At 55.5% G+C, this 16229-nt stretch overlaps 1 protein-coding gene and 1 long non-coding RNA gene across 4 annotated transcripts in view; one reads left to right on the top strand and one right to left on the bottom strand.

The window, feature by feature from the left end:
- The first annotated feature begins 1069 nt into the window (after positions 1–1069).
- On the top strand, positions 1070–4363 carry LOC109118606. The gene is made up of 3 exons (XR_002025962.1): positions 1070–1165; positions 2838–2991; positions 3992–4363. It is a non-coding gene; the product is annotated as an uncharacterized LOC109118606 (long non-coding RNA).
- Positions 4364–12636: 8273 nt separating this feature from the next.
- Positions 12637–16229, bottom strand: part of Gak (cyclin G associated kinase) — a 42789-nt gene continuing 39196 nt past the window's right edge. For all 3 annotated transcript variants that reach the window (XM_010641650.1, XM_019210301.2, XM_033758759.1), the window contains 3 exons: positions 15898–16043; positions 15130–15306; positions 12637–15060 (listed from right to left, as the gene is read on the bottom strand). In XM_010641650.1, the coding sequence (XP_010639952.1) occupies positions 14959–15060; positions 15130–15306; positions 15898–16043 (425 nt within the window). In that variant the 3' untranslated portion in view covers positions 12637–14958. The remainder of the gene's footprint in view (positions 15061–15129; positions 15307–15897; positions 16044–16229) is intronic.

Consider the following 16229-nt stretch of genomic DNA (forward strand, 5'->3'; position numbering starts at 1 on the left):
CGCGGGGCCTAGCTTGGGGTCGCAGGCTGAGCCCCCGCGCCCAGTGCGGAACGCGGGGCAGGGACGCCTGAAGGTCACTGCGGACGCCTGCCGGCCCCTTTCCCGGCCTGGTTTTCCTGCAGCTGCACCGCAGGGCACAGTCATAGCAAGGTCTGCTCGAGGCCACCCACCCACTCACCCAGGTCCCACAGGACATGTTGGGGTAGTGCGGGGACGCTGGAAGTGCTGGGCTACGGCCAAGGGAGGCTCCTGACCACGGTGGACACTGCAGGGGACACCAAACCGCCTGGCTGAGTCACCTGGCCTTACCCAATCTAGAAGCCCAATCATCTGTCCCTGGGGCCCCTCCTCCGTGACAAGCAGGGGCCCCCCCACAGAGGTGACTCCGGCAGGAGAGAGGCCGAGGGGAGGTGCTGGGCCATCCCAGGAGACCCAGGCCCCATCACTGCCCACTTCCTGCTCAAGGAGGGTGCCCTGAAGCTGCAGGGGCTCCAGTGGCACCAGGCTGGCAGCCTAAACCTCTGGAGGAACCTTATAGGTCACCTGCTCGCACACTGCCCAGCCTGCCCCTCAGCCTGCCAGCCCCCAGGTAGACCCCCCCGGGGTGGGTGGACCTAGTGCTGGCTGGACCCAGACAGTGCCAAGGCCCGAGGGTGGCCCTACATGGACCCGGACCATCACCTCCCTGTGCCTGGGGCAGTTTGCTCATTCCAGTGATGCCAGGAAAGCTCAAGTTCCTTAGGATGGGAACATTCAGGGCCAGGGCTTCTGAGCTGGACCCCAAGACCAGTTCCACCCTCCACAGCCAAGCCAGGGGGACCCCGCACTGACTCAGAGCCAGGTCCAGGGGACCCTGTGCTGATGCAGAACCAGCCATGTGGCCAGGGACAGGCACTGCCCGGAGAACAGAGGTCCACATCAGCCTCAGACTGTCCCATCTCTGGTCTCTCTCTGCCTCCACCTCCTCTCTCTGTCTCTCTGTCTCTGTCTCTGTCTCTGTCTCTGTCTCTCTCTCTCTCTCTCTCTCTCTGTGTCTCCCTCTCCTTACTCCTTTTCATTTACCCACACAGGCAGCAGCCCTTCTCAGCTCGCTTGCTCAGGCCTGGGCTCGACTGGGATTCAGCCCCAACTCAGCCATGACGAGGACACTTCTGGAAGGGCTGAGGTGGCTGCAAGTTTCCGGGTTCCTCCAGGGTGATGGTTCCAGGGTGATGGTTGGGACGCGGGGAATGAACGGAGACGGGACAAGGAGCCGATGGCCAGTGAGCAGGTTGTGTGGAAGGTCGTGGGGGAGCTTTGAGGGCTTCCTGGAGTCTTCTGACCCTGGTGGGGGCCTGCTGTACCTGTCACAGGACTGATGTGCCCCAAGGTGGCACCTGGAATCTACAAACACAAACTCCATGAGACAGCACCCAGCACCCATGGGTGCCACCATTTTCTGCTAGATTTTAATCATTTTTTGAGAGGTAGCCACTTGAGAAGCAGGATGGAAGGTTGTCCTCGTCCTCAGAGCTGGGCTCCGGTAGAGTGGACACCTCACAGCCACAGGGTTCTGTGGGCCTCCTGTTGCTACGGCCTGTTCTGTGGCCTGTCCACTCACAGTACCACAGGGAACAAAGTCTCACCTCTCAGCCCACAGGTGTCTTGTGCTCCACCTGTGGTGGCCTTGTGCTGGGGCTCTGGGCTCTACAGCCTGAGTCTCATACTCCTGAGCATGTTCTCCCAATGGGGAGTGGTGGCCTCCACCAAGGCCCTGTCCCCAAATCACTGCACCCCAGAGCCTAGCCAGGCAGGCCTCCGTCCCAGCACCAGCATGGTCTCTGCAAATGGAGAACCCCACGTTCCCCAGCATCCTGCACAGCCTGCCCCCCACCTCCATCCCACAGCAGAGGGATCCAGCCCTGGCTACCCCTGGCTCACCACCCATTCCTGCATTCACACAGCAAACTCTTGTCTTTCCCCAGCCAGGGCTTAATCAGCCGATCCCAGTGAAGTTTGGAGAATGGGAGGGAGATTTTACCAGGCATGGGAAGGGTTGGACATGTCCCCCAGGACGCATTGACTAATGGGGGTGAGCTTTGGGGGGTCCAACCAGAGTAGGGTCAGCTGGGAATAGGTGTGGGGCCCTTCTGCGCCAGAGTGTATGAGCAGTCCATCAGGGGAAGGGGTATCTTGGTTCTGGCTCCAGGCAGAGAAGGGGTCAGCAGGGATGAGATCCGGTCACTTTCACCCACTGCCCACCATCCTGGGTTGGGGCTGGGCTCCGGGCTCGGCACCTGGCCCTGGCTCCAGAGGGTGCACATTGTCTGCTCCCTGGGGGTAGGGAGGGCCGTGAGTGCCCAAGACTGGTGTCCCTGGGCTGGGGTCAGACAGGGCTCACCTGCTCTGGGGTGTTAAGCCCATGAGCTAGGGTCAGCTGAGACCCAGGCCAGCTGGACAGGCACACAGATGGCATCTGTCAGGCCCGCCCAGGCCCAGAGAGCCCAGAGTACAGGTGCTGAGGCCCCAGGCCATGTCTACTCCCTCTCCACTTGGTGGGTGGCCAAGACACGGACCCCCAGGGGCCAGCCTGGTGGGAAAGGATTTCTAATGCCACAATGGCTGCAAAAAAAAAAAAAAAAAAAAAAAAAAAAAAAAAAAAAAAAAAAAAAAAAAAAAAAAAAAAAAAAAAAACAATCAGGAAGGGAGAAGACAGGCTGAAACCCATGCTAGCAACCACACAGACAAGAACAGAGCCCGGATGTGTTCCCTGTCTGTACCGGGCAGGCACGGGGTTGTGGGGTTGTGGATTCAGCCAATCAAGCCCCAAACCACGAACACCAGGTTTGGATTTTCAGGTGGAGGTGGTGAAGATCCCTGTGATGTAAGTGACCCGCTTCCACTCACCACGACCTGGACAGTCAGCACTGGCCATGAGCCCTGGACGCGCTGTTTTGTGTTTGTGAGGCAGGCAGTGGAACCACTGAACTAAGTCCTGGCCCCACAAATCATGTGAGCTTTCATGACTGTTTAGCAAGCACTCCCCTTTGTAGTAGTGGCACTTGGGAGGGGGATAGAGGAGGGACATCTGGAGCACTGGGAGGAGGGGATGCAGGCCCCGTGGTGGACATCACTAAGCAGGGCCACGTTCTAGGCCTCACTTCCTCCCATGTGAGTGCTGGCCCATTCTTCTGGTCTTCAGAGTACCCAGCCTTATGCTTGCCCATGTTGTCCATGGACATGGGTGACCTGCCTGGCCCCAGCCCCGGCTCTCAGCCTCCTGGGAACCTCAGGATGGAGCCCAGAGGTCAAAGAGGCCAGGCTCACTTGGACATCAGCCACATTACACACACTGGGCCTTGGGGAGTCTGTGCTCCCTCTTTGTCCTGCAGGCCCCTTGGCTAGGACTGAGCAGGTGTGAGCCGAGCAGGCTGCAGGCCCACCTTTGCATGACTCCCAGGGCTGCCCAGTATGGGAGATGGGAAAACCTGCCCAGACCAGGCCCCGGGTCTGGAGCTCTAGCTGCTGGTCACCAGTCAGGGCAAGCTAGCTGCTCCCAACATTGTCCTGCCTAACTTATACCATCAAAGGCCAGCTGTCTCCCATCCCCTGGCCCAGAATCCCAGGACAGCCCAAGAGGCCTCTGAACACAGAGAGGGGTACCTGGCATGACAGGTGTTTCCGGGAGAGCCGAGCCTCAGCTTGGGGTGGGGTCACCCTGCTGTGGGGCTGTAGCAGGCAGGGGCTGAGGTGCCAAGCTGTGGCCCAGTCCCCACAGGCTACTGGGCCAGCAAGTGCCAGGAGATACAGCAAGGTAGACAGGACAGAGCCCAGCTGCAAGGAGCTCAGAGGCACAGGAGATAGCTGGGGGCTCATGGGAGAGGCACATGCGGACGACAGCCTGGCATCCTCTGATCTGAACTGCAAGGTTCCCTGAGTCCCCGGGGCCTCTCTGAAGAGTCTGCCTCACATCCTGCACAAGGCAAGGACACAGCAGCCCTGTCTTCCACAGCCCATTTCCCAACAGTGAATGACTCACCAGCCAGGGTCCAGCTGAGCCCAGCCACCACCATGAAGGAGCCAGGAGCTGCACAATGGCCACTTTGGGCTCCAAGAGCCTCAGCCATTAGCAGAAAGGGTGGATTTGCCAGTTCCCTGCCTGCGCTCCACCTGGGTCTGCAAGGCCTGGTTCACATACCCTGGGAGGTCGTCCCAGGTCCACAGGCTCCCCCCACCAGAATGGCCTCGGCTGGTGCTGGGGAAGAATGGGGAGCATGGACACGTCACCCACTTTGGGGCCCGAAGGTCACAGCAGCGCAAGGCACGGGACCCCAGAAGGGACCCCGTGCCACCCTCAGACAAGGAGAGCTTGCAGTCCACGCACAGCAGGAGTGGCTCCATCCAGGTGAGGAAGAAAGGGCTGTCACTCCAGGGACACAGGTGTGACTCCTCATGTGCAGTGTCCAGAAGGCAAATCGCAGGACAGAACCAAACCAGGGCGAAGGGGCATAGCTGGGGACAGTGCCCGGGAGAAAGGGGCTGGTATGGAGCCAGAGAGGATGCACCTTGGGGTGCACTGGGTGCTGCTGAGTCCAGCACATGCGAGCCATGGGGGCCGCGGAGGGGCTATGGGTACCCAAGGGGCTGGGGCAGAGGCACAGCTGTGGCTGTACTGGGAGTTGGCCCGTGAGGCTGCTACTGGGATGGTGCTTCAGGCCCTCTGCTCAGGCTGAGGGCTCGCCCCTCCTCACTCGAGGGAGCGACTTGGGCCTGTGCCTCTGAACCCAGTTATCCCAGGCCTCTGTGGTCTCAACAGGCACTGTCCCCCAGAGTATTCTTTTCCAGCCAAGCACTGTGAGATCCTCTTTCCACCAGAGGATCCTGACGCCACTGCAAGCTGGTCCTGTCTGACCCTGGGGCATATTCTTCCAAAGTTTGTAGTGCCAATTCAATAAAAAGTGGAATAAATGTTGGATCATGGGTTTTGAACCATAATGACACCAACTATAAAGTAGTGGAGATCCTTGAGTATTCTGTGTGGCCAGCCTGGGCCTAGGCTAGCTCGGGGCTCCATGCAGGCACTGTGCCACCCCACATCTGGGGAGGGTGCTTAGGCTGGGCAGTGGGGCCATGGGAGCTCCCAGCAGAGAAGCCAGCATGCGCGTCCCCAGCTGGGCCCCAGGTTGCAGTCCTTGGCCCCTTGGGGTCTGACGTGGGGACAGTCCCTCTGAGGTCAAGACCTGGAGGTTTTCCTGAGCTGTTCTGCATGGAAAACAGAGCTGTGAAGGATCTGACAGGTATAGGTGGAACGAGGGGACTCCATGTGTGCAGGGACACTCCTCAAGATCTTGTAGGCCCACAGGGATGGGCGAGTGGGGACAGCCAGGAGTGTAGTGGCCCTGGGCACACAGCCCCAAAGATATGAGCAACAGAGTGGGCGGGGACCAGCACCACAGGAAGGTGGCTGGCATCATCTGCAGAACGGGGCGTCAGTGACAGGGCACAAGTTTGGCTCCTAGAGGGCGGTGACAATGAGGTCCTAGGGAAACTGAGGTTTCCCATAATGGCAAGGCCAGGGTACAGTGGGGCCGAGTGTGGTGTTCACAAGGCCTGGACAGGCAGCCTGGGCTTCCTCACATGCACAGCCAGAAGGTGAGATGCTAATGGGAAGCTGTGTCCTACGCCAGTCTCCAAGTCCAAACTGAAGTGCTGGGCCTGTTCTCTCCACCTGGAGCCTCTGAGGACAGCTGGATGAGGGTCTGACTTGCCACTGGCCAGGTGATGGGAAAAGCTACCTGATCTGCAGTGGGGACCAGGCCATTCTTCCCCTGCAGGGCCCTGGGACCTTTGGTCACGGTGGGAGGTGCCAGGGCAGAAGACTCATGGAATCTCTAGGAGGCATCCCCTTCCCACCCAAAAGACCACCGAGAACTGACATCCACTCTGGGCTGTGCAGCAGTAGGGACAGTGCCACAGTGCAGACAAGCAGGTGGGGTGTGGGTGGGTCCTGAGGACACAGATCGGCCACACAGGGCCCACACCCCTGCCCCGTGGCCTGGCTAAAAAGCATGGTCTGGGCCACAGGTCGGGAACCAGAAAATCGATGGGGTGTTAAGCTGCAGCCCTAGTCGCACTCATAGGTTGGGGCTCTCAAACTCTCCTGTGAGGCCTCCTGTGGGCAAATTGCATGATGCCAGGCTTGGCTGAGACTGACTGTGGCCACATCCCAGCTGGGCACTGTGGCAATGGGGCTCTAGAGCCTTTGGGCTTACCTAGGCTCCCTGGAAAGCAGCAGGGAACAGGGTGCCACAGCCCATGCTCTTCCCTGCCCACAGGCAGTGACACCTGCCTGCACATGTGTCTGGGACACCTGGTCTACGTGGACACAGCCGGTAAGGGCAAGGAGCGAGCATGTTTCAGGCCAGATAGAGATATCCTCTTGGGCACTCAGGGACATGGCCATGAGACCCGGATGGAGAGAGAGAAGTTCATGCCATGCACCCCAATCCCCTTCCCTTGTCTGTGTGTCCCACATGTCACCCTGCCCTCCCTGCCAGGTGTCTGCCACCTCTGGTTTGGTTGTGATGAATAAAGGTCCTCGGACACTCAGTACAATGTGAGGAAATGGGGTTTTACTTGTCCTGTGCAGGTGCCTAGGAGTGGAATTAAGTCACATCATTAAGTGTGCTTATTTTAAAATGTCCCAGCTGTTTTCCAAGAGGATGGAATAGTTCTCACCTTTGCCTGAGGACCCGAAGGCTCCACCGTCGGGCAGACAGTTTCTAAGCTAGAAGTCCCTAGCCTCGCCGCTGTGTATCTTTGCATTTGCTCACTGCAGGCATTGCTGGTCCCTCCTATGTACTCACTGTCCTCAGCTCCTACCTTCTTTTGTGAAATATGCATGAAAGAACAGCGTGGTTTGTCCTCTTACTCAGTTGTAACATTTTCTCTTTCACATGTTTCAGATGCAAATTTTGGCCAGGTACATGAGTCCATGTATTTTCTAGTCCCTTATTTGCCTTTTTTCTTCCTTGTCCCTTAAGAATTTTTTTTATTTTCTTGGTACCGGGGATCGAACTTACTTGGGTCCTTGCACTTGCAAGGCAGGTGGCAGAAATACCTGGTGCTTAAGAACAATTCTTAATTGTAATGAATCCATCCATGCTGTTGGTTTGCTCTGTATGTTTCTTGCAGGTCAAACTCCCCCTGTGCTGCCCAGGATGGCCTTGCACTCTTGGGCCTCAGCCCCACAAACCCCTGGGACCACAGAGGAGCTCCATGTAATTTGTCTTTCTCCTTCAACACTGTTGCTCATTTTTTAACTCATACCCACGACATCTTTTTTTGCAACAAGCTTGCAAAGGTTTCTCGTGTTCTTTTCTTGAAGTTTTGTAGTTTACCATTTACAAATTGGTCTATGATCCAGACTTTTAAAATCTTCCTTCCTCAGCCTCGCAGAGTGTGGGGATCACAGGCACGCATCAACGTGCCTGGCAATATCCAATTCATTTTTGTGTATACTGTAAGGAGGTGGGAGTTTCCTTTCTCTTCCTGTGGATACCCAATTATTCAAACTATTTGTTGGCATGGTTTTCTTTCCCCCGTTGATCTGCTTCGATAGTGCCAATTCAATAAAAATAGAACGAATGTTGGATCATGGGCTTTGTGCCTCTGAGCTCCTGCAGCTGGGCCCTGTCCTGTCTACCTCTGGGCCACTATCGAAAAATCAGTTGACATGTACACACCTAGTCCATTTCTGTACTCTAGCTCTCTCGTTCCACTGGTCCATGTACTTTTCCTGATGCCAGCACCACCAAATCTTCTGTGCTGTCACTCCAGGGACACAGGTGTGGCTCCTGATGTGCAGTGTCCAGACGGCAAATCACAAGACAGAACCAGACTGCGGCAGGAAGCAGCAGGGCAGGGGACAGCGCCCAAAAGAAAGGGGGCTGCTGTGGAGCCAGAAAGGATGCAGTCTCAGAAGCAGGAATTTAAATGATTCAAAGCTGTCCTCTTTCAAACATTTTTTGGGCTTTGTCGGGTGTGGTGGCACAGGCCTATAATCCCAGCATTTGGGATGCTGAGGCAGGAGGATCACTGTGAGGTCGAGCACCGCCTCAGCTACACAGTGAGTTCGAGGCCAGCCTAAACTGCATAGCAAGATGCTGTCTCACAAAACAGCAAATTTTTTTTCTTTTTGGCTTTTTTTCATTATGTTTCTAAATTTCTTTTTAGAAACAGCTAGCCAATTTCTGCGGAAATTCTGCTGGGATGTATTAGGATTACATTGAAGGTATAGGTTTGGGGAAAGTAGATGTCTTAATATTCTTGAGCCTTCTAATCCATGAGCAAGGTATTTCTCCCCATGTACTTAGTTCTACTTAGATTTAACACCAAATTGTAGAATTTAATTATTTTTGCAGCAAGAAATTTTATGAGTGAAAAACAGACTGTGCAGATATTTATGAAAGTGATTTGGAAGTATTTCAGTTTTGATCCTATTGTGGTCTATCCCATTTCCAAACGTTTTCAGGGTGGTTTTTGTTTTTTGTTTTTGTACTGGGGACTGCACTCGGGTCCTTGCACTTGTGAGGCAGGCGGTGGAACCACCTCGCTAAATCCCCGGCTCTAAATGTTTTCAGTTTTGATAATGTGTCTTTCAAATAATTAGTCCATTTCATCTCAGGTATGGAATTTTTTGTATAAAGTTGTTCATAATTCAATTATTATCCTTCTAATGTCAGGAGGTTCTATTGTAATGCCTCCCCCGCTTTTTTTCTTTGTTCCAGGGATCAAATTCGGGACCTTGCGCTAGCGAGACGGGGGACAGCACCAGTGACCTAAATCCCCAGCCTTCCCCTTTCTTTCTTGACACTGGTAATTTGCATCTTGTCTCTTATTTCTTGAGTAGTCAATAGATATCTATTTTATTGATCTCAAAATTTGAAGTTCAGGTTCAGGTTCACTGATTTCCCCTTGTTGGTTTATATGCTATTCCCTTTCTGTGTGCTTATCTTTATTATTTTCTTCATTCAACTTACTTTGGGTTTACTTGATACTTTCTTCTTTTCTAATATAAATAGCTGAAGCTATAAAATTCTCTATATGCGTTGCTGTCTCCCACAGATTTTAACATTTTGACATTTATGTTCATTGAATTAAAAATATTTCCAATTCCTTTTATTTCTTCTTTGACCCCCGGGTTATTTTAGAAGTTTGTTATACCAAGGGGGTGATGATCAGGTATTTTTTCTGCAACTAAGCTCTAATTTTGTTCTGATTAGAGAACATATTCTGTACTAATTGTCTTTTTTAATTGGTTCAGACTTATATGGTTTATTCTAGTAGTGACTGTTTCATATCCACCTGAAAAAGAATGTGACCTCTTCAGTCTTTGCTGAAATTGTCCATAAACATCTATTAGGTCAGTTTGCTGTTCAGGTTTTTATGTTATTAATTTTCCATCTACTTGCTCTATTAATTAAAAGGGGTAATTAAAGGGGTGTAGAGGTAGTCAATTACAACTGTTATCTATTGCTCTTCATTTATTTTTTTGGTACCAGAGATCAAACTCGGGTCCTTGTGCTTGAGAGGCAGGCGGTGGAACCACTGAGCTAAATCCCCGGCCCCTATTTCTCGTTAAAGCTTTGTCAGTTTTTGCTTCACATATTTCAAAGAACATACATATTTAGGAATATCACATTTTCCTGATATACTTAACCCTGCATCATTGTGAAATGCTTCTTTCTCTGCCAATACTGTGTTTTAAGTCTACTTTGGGATATTACTATGGCCACTCCAGTTTAGCCATGGTGAATGAATGCACCCTGTCTTCATACTTATACCGGATTCTTACACACAGTAACAGCTGCACACCGCTCTTCGTCTATTCCGAAAATCTTTTCCTTTTAGTTGATAGTCTTACATTTAATTGGACTTGTCTATTTTTAATTTCTTCAATGTATTGCTTGTCCCTTTTCTTTCCTGACTTCTTTGGGTTAGATGACGACTTTACAGGATTTTATAGTTTTATTCCATTATTAGTGACATGTTTTTGTTTTTCAAAGGCTCTACCAGGGTTTGCAGTACTCGGTGTTAAATCGCCGACCGTTGGGTGACGGCCACTTCCTGTGCAAAGGGAACGCTGTGTTGTCCTGCTTCTGTGTCTCATAAACCTCACCGTTCACAGGCACTGTTCTAGCTGTAGCAGCTACTTTAAACGTAACAGTTAACAATGAGAAGACGACCCTTTGACCCACCAACTCGTTTCCACCCTTTCTGTCCTGGTTTGTCATGGTTCCTGTCGCGCACACACGCACGTCTCCATGCTTAGCCACATCATGGGGCCCTGGGGAGGTTTCTGGGGCTCCTTCCTGTCTGGGTTTTGCCTCTAACTCCTGACCTTTGACCACACTGCCACACTCCCCATGTTTGCTTTTTTTTTTTTTTTACCGGGGATTGAACTCGGTCCCTGAGCTTGTGAAGCAGGCACCAGAACCACTGAGCTAAATGGCCAGCCCGTTCGCTCCTTTCTTTTTGGTGCCTGTCTCTCACTGTCCAGAACAGCTGCTTTACTTATTTTGTCATTTCTGGTGGACTGGGAAGGAAGGTGGCTCCCCATTTGCTCCATCCAGTTTGGGGGTGAAGTCTGAAGTTTCAGCTGTGGGTTTTTACAGCACAGCTAGCTGCAGCAGGTGGGCAGTGTTCAGTGGCTGTGATAAGGGGTCCGGCTGGGCCCCCTCCTCACAGACCCCAGTATTTTAGAACTGGGCAGGCGTGGAGAGGGCACTTTGGTGTCTCTAGTTTGAAGCTCTGTGGGTGGGGGCTGTGACACTGCCAGGACAGGGGAACAAAGCAGGGCTCCTGCACTCCCTCCAGCCTCACACTCCCAGGGAGATGTGGGAGTGGAGGCAGGCAGGAAAGGCTCCCGGACAATGAGCCTGGCCTGGCCTTGTCTCCTCCCTGTGGAACTCAGTCCAGGAGCCAGGGTCTCTTGGATTCAGCTTCTGATCACTTCTTTTGCTTTGCAGTCAATGAACTCGAGCAGAGACCAGTACTGTGGCCCTGAGCTTCCCACTGCTCCTGGACATGACCCTCTTTGCACAGCTCCAGCGACTCACTTGCCATTTAGTGTCCTCCCACGCAAGCTAGGAGTGAGGGTGGGCTCTCGTGAGAGGTCGGTCAGCATTTGTTAATGTTTTTTTTTTTTTTTTTTTGGTACTGGGGATCAAACTCTGGTCCTTGCGCTTACGAAGCAGGTGGAAGAACCACTAAACTAAATCCCTGGCTGTTGAATGGATGCGCAGCTCAGTGCATCCTCGGTGCCTGGCCAAGGGCAGACTCCCTCGTATGGGTCTGGGACCCTGGCCGGCCCTTCCACCTCCTGAAACACAGCTCAGTGGCTCCCCCTCAGCAAGCTGACCCGTTTCCTCTGACTCCTGTGCAGGGCCTGGGCCCGCTCACACACAGGAAGGCCAAGTCCCGAAGTCCCAGCAGGGCTGCAGTGAGAGGTAGGGTTCTCACCTCAAGCCTGGGAGTTCCCCTCATTCAGCCATGCACTGGGGAGAGTGCTGGGGGCTCCAGGTTGTTCCCAGGAACGTGGGAGAGGGTGTCAGGTAGCCAACCAGAGCTCTGCAGCCAGCTCCCCTCCAGCAGAAACAGCGGCCACCTCACAGCTACGTGCCAGGTGCCAGGTGCCAGCAAGGGCAGGGAGTCTTGAGGGCAGACAATGGGACCGCCCCATACCCTAGGACAGGCCCTCAGATACCTTCCCAGACTGCCTGTGCCCAGCTCTTTTCCCCTCTCCCTGGGGTCGTGGCTGCGCAGGGGACCAGGAAGCAGTACAGGACGGGCACCTTGCAGATGCACTGGGGCTCCGCCTGAAGAGCTGGATCCAAGCAGGCACTGCCACCACCTGTCCTGTGCACTGGCTCCCACTCCCACGACACGCCATTCTCTCGGTGTGGCTTCCTCCACCGAGCACGGTCCTTCAGTCAACCGGTGCTGCATGGCCTACTGGCTCCCCTCTGCTGCCGTCACCACCCAGCTGGTGCCCACTGAGCTGTGGACATTTGTGCGTCATGTGAGCACTGCTCTTGAAAGCACTGATGTGGGACACAGTCGTGCAGGAAATCCAGGGTTTACTTGTAGGAAGACCCATGCTTTTCCAAAATGGGTGCACCACTGTGTGCGGGCTAGGTTCTCCCAGTTGACATCACCGGCTGGCCTCTCACCTGGTCCTGGGAGTGGGCATGGTGCTGCGTGTCGACCACATGGTCTGCGGAGGCAGCACCAGCAAGTCTTCCTGGTTCCTGTGCGTGGATGTCCACTGTGTGTGGAACCTCACAGGCCTGTGTCTTGAGAACAGCCAGGCACTGCTCCAGTGACCCCAGTGGGGATGACAGTGGTCTGGGCTGTGATGCGAGTTGTCCATGCTGGCAGCAGGGGAGAAGACACTGGGGGAGGCCAGGCCTCGATTCTGCCTGGATGTTGGTCCCGTCCTGCAGCCAGGAACCCTCCTCTCCTGGCTGACACCAAGCCAGGGGTTCCAAGGCACAGGACAGGGCCGTGGCTCTGCCTGGCAGAGGAGGAGTGAGGGCCAGCACTGATGGGAGGGTGCCAGCCTCAGCCAACCACGGGGTCCGGACAAGATGTGGCTCTGCCTGGCAGAGGAGTGAGGGCCAGCACTGATGGGAGGGTGCCAGCCTCAGCCAACCACGGGGTCCGGACAAGGGGCAGAGAAGTAAGCTGCCAGGAGGGCCGCGCCTGGGGCTGACACCCCCTTTCTCAGTTCCGGAGACCCTGGGGGGATGCCCCAGTCCCACCAGTGGGCCCACAGATCCCCAGGTCCCAGCCCTTGCCGCAGGTCTGGGCTGTGCCACCCTCCCCAGCACTGCGGGCTCTGCTGGGCTGGCGCCCGGATCCAGATGACTCTGATGTGAGAGTCTCGGCACCTATTTAGGTTGCTCATTATTCTTTAAAAGAGCCGAACACTAAAAATAGCAGCTGTGCCTAACAAATGGGAGTCGCTGTTCCGGGAGCTGGCGCGCCAGCGAGAATCAGGCTGCTGCGGTTGGGCCACGGGGTTCTGAGTGTCTGAGGTGGCCACATGCCCAGGGCCACCAGGGGTGTCCAGGCAGAGGATGCAGAAACCTCCAGGCTCCAAAGGACATCACTGGGCTCCCTACAGTGTCCTCCTCTTGGTGGTGACTCGGGCCCCTGCCTCCCCGGGCCACAGCCCAGACAAGAACCAGACCCCATGCTGCCCCCTTGTGGCCCAAGGCCTCTCTCCGGACATCTCAGCAGGCCCCACATGCAGATCTGAGGTTCCTGGTCCAGGGTCCCAGAGGCCTTCTGAGCACAGCCTTCCCCAAGAGCTTGTGCTAGTGGTTCCTGACACGCTCTCCTCTCTGCCCCTCACACAGGCAGTTGACACAGGCCTCAGGGAGGGTAGTCCTGGGCAGCAGTCCTGTCCCAGGTCCACAGGGTACCTCAATGGATTCAATGACTCATGTTTTGGAGAAAGAGGCCACATGCTGATGCTCAGGGCCTCGGACACCAGTGTAGGGGCCCTGGCCAGGGTGGTGGTAGGTGGACAGCTGGAGTGGACATCAGGACCCACAAACACGTAGGACACTGAAATGCAGTCCTGACACCAGTCACCGCCCCAAGGGTGTGGTCCTCACTGCCCATAGCCATGAGAACTGCTGATAACGAGGGGTTTTAATCTCCTGAGCAACAAAATCCAAAAGCCCAGCCCACTCTGCAGGCCACCTGGGCAGCCTGTGGGCAGTACAACTAGGCCTTGAAGGACTCGGGCTCAGTGACAGCCCTGAGAGACATGGCAGGGTGTCCCCTGAATGGTTTCCCAGCAAAGTACAAATGGACCAAACCCTCAGAGCCCTGTGTGGGGCTTTAAACCTGGACCCAGGGCTAGGAGTGAGCCGACTGATGCTAGCTTCAGATGAACCTGGTGCATCTTAAGACTTAAGAGGGAGTCACTTGTCCTGACCAGTAGATGCTCCCTCCTCTTGACCCACACAGCAGGGTCCTCTGATATTGCTGCCACCAGCACCGTGTGACCCCAGACCTGTCTGCCTCTTTCTTCAGTCTCACGGCACCATGGGAACAAAGCCCAGGCTGCTCTGGATACTGTGCCCTTTGAACAGCACACGGGTACCCAAAGCCTTCCCCACGCTCCCTGTGACCTCTGGGACTGCACTGACGGCCTGAGGTCACCCTGGAGGCCTGAGTGGGCTCAGATGCGGCCAGCAGAGCAGGTGTCCAGGCAGCGACTTGAGTGCCAACTCTGCAGCCCAAGGTGGGCGGGAGGTGGATCCTGAACTTGGGAAGACAGTGAGGAGTGACTCCGAGGAAGGTGGGTAAGGCTGTGCAGAGGGGACTCCGTGCCCGGCCCAGGCTCCCTTCTGCTTCGTCTCTGGAACACATCACAGCACTCAGACAAAGGATGGGGTCACCGCTGGCCGCGCTGGTGTCTGCCCCAGCTGCAGGTCGGGGTCCAAATCCAACAGTCCAGTAGTGGGTGAGAGGCTGAGGAAACAGATGATGGCCTGGCAAGGCCCCCGCCAGGCTGGAGACCACAGCGTCGTCAGAAAAAGTTTAATTATGTACAGACGATCATCAGACTGATTACACAGCGGGATGGACACTCCGGCCTGGGAAGTGACAGTGCAACACGCAGTCGACAGCGTGCTGGAGAGGGACAGCCACCAGACATGGGAAGAATCACGAATGCGACACAAATCTACACTGTTCCTCTAGGACAAGAACAAAAATGGAACGACAAAAATCAGCTTTGGAATGTTTTCCTGGCCTGCGCTGTGGGAGGGATCTGCACAGGACCCATACAAGCCAGCGGCGAGCAGCCAGTTGGGGCTGCTAGGGCCGGGCCGCAGCAGGGCCGCCTCTGCCAGGACCCCACCTTGGTCTCATGAGCACTTGCACAGCCGCCCCCAGGCCTCAGAAGAGGGGACGCGAGCCCTGGTTCTCAAACTCAGACCAGGCGTCACTGAGCTCCATGAAGATCATCTTGGCGTACTGCTCGTAGGGCTGCCCTGTGGCCTGCGGGTGGCAAGAGGTAGTGAGCACCTGCCCCGCCCAGCACCGCCCGTGCCCGCTGAGGCTGCTCACCTTGTCAGGGTGCACGACCAGCACTGCTCGGCGGTACTGTTTCTTCACCTGCCCCGGGGTCACCAGGTCAGCCATGCTCACAGGTGTCCAGCGGTGCTCCCCGTCCCATAGCACTGTGTGCAACGTGGAGAGCAGGGCACGGATATTCCTCTCCTTGCCGTCAATCCAGTCCAGGAGCTGCGGGAGACACTGCACATGCTGAGCCCCGGCCCATGGGGCACCGTCCTCCCTCCTGTCGGGGAAAATCAGGCAGCAGCCACCACCCTCAGGCCCTGAGAGCAGGTTCTGTGGCAGCTCCTTGGGGACAGCTTGGGACCTCCACACACTGGCCCCCCCCTCCCACCCGGCAGGGCCCCATCTCAGTGCTCCACTCCTGCCCTTGGCGCCTACCGCCACACGGGCAGGTTCAAGCTGCAGCGTCCTGGGACCAGCTGTGCCACAGCCAAGACCAATGGACCCATCTTCACCAGACGCTCACAGGACACAAACTGGCCCCTCAGCACAGCCATCCCAGCCAAGGGAAATGAGTGGGCTCCCTGGCCGGTCAGAACTCACACCCTGCTTCCCACCACCACCCACACCGGCACACGAGGATGCTCCTCAAGACCCACAGTGAGACTGACTGCGGGACCACGCTGCGTCTGCCAATCCACACAGCGTCCCAGGCCTGGAGAGAAGACTAAGGTGGTGATGCCGCCCCTTTGGTGAGTGGATGCAGATCTCCTACACGAGAGGGGTGCAAGTCTGACCCACTCCCGTCCTGCCCACCTTCAGCTTGAGGGGGTCCGTGTCTCGGGCGAGTTCCTGCTTCCTCATCTCCGCCATGGTCTTTGGCCCCTTCTTGTCAGACCTGGAGAAGCCTTGGTTGGGCAGCAGATCTTCAAAGTCGTTCTCTGAGACCTTTGGCTTTGGGGCTGGAAGAGAACAGGAGCTTTGCAGAGACAATGGCCCAGTCCCACCTGCTCCGGGCCAGGACAATGACCAGGGGCCTCCACAGAAAAGGGACAGGAAAACACTGTGGCCCCAAATGCCCTCTGCCAAACCCAGAAGATGAACTGATGCTGGGTGGAGGACTGCGGTGCCAGCAGACGCGTCCCCTA

This window comes from Fukomys damarensis, unplaced genomic scaffold, assembly GCF_012274545.1.
Source record: "Fukomys damarensis isolate Sample0158 unplaced genomic scaffold, DMR_v1.0_HiC HiC_scaffold_35, whole genome shotgun sequence".
In the NCBI taxonomy this organism is placed as follows: Eukaryota; Metazoa; Chordata; class Mammalia; order Rodentia; family Bathyergidae; genus Fukomys; species Fukomys damarensis.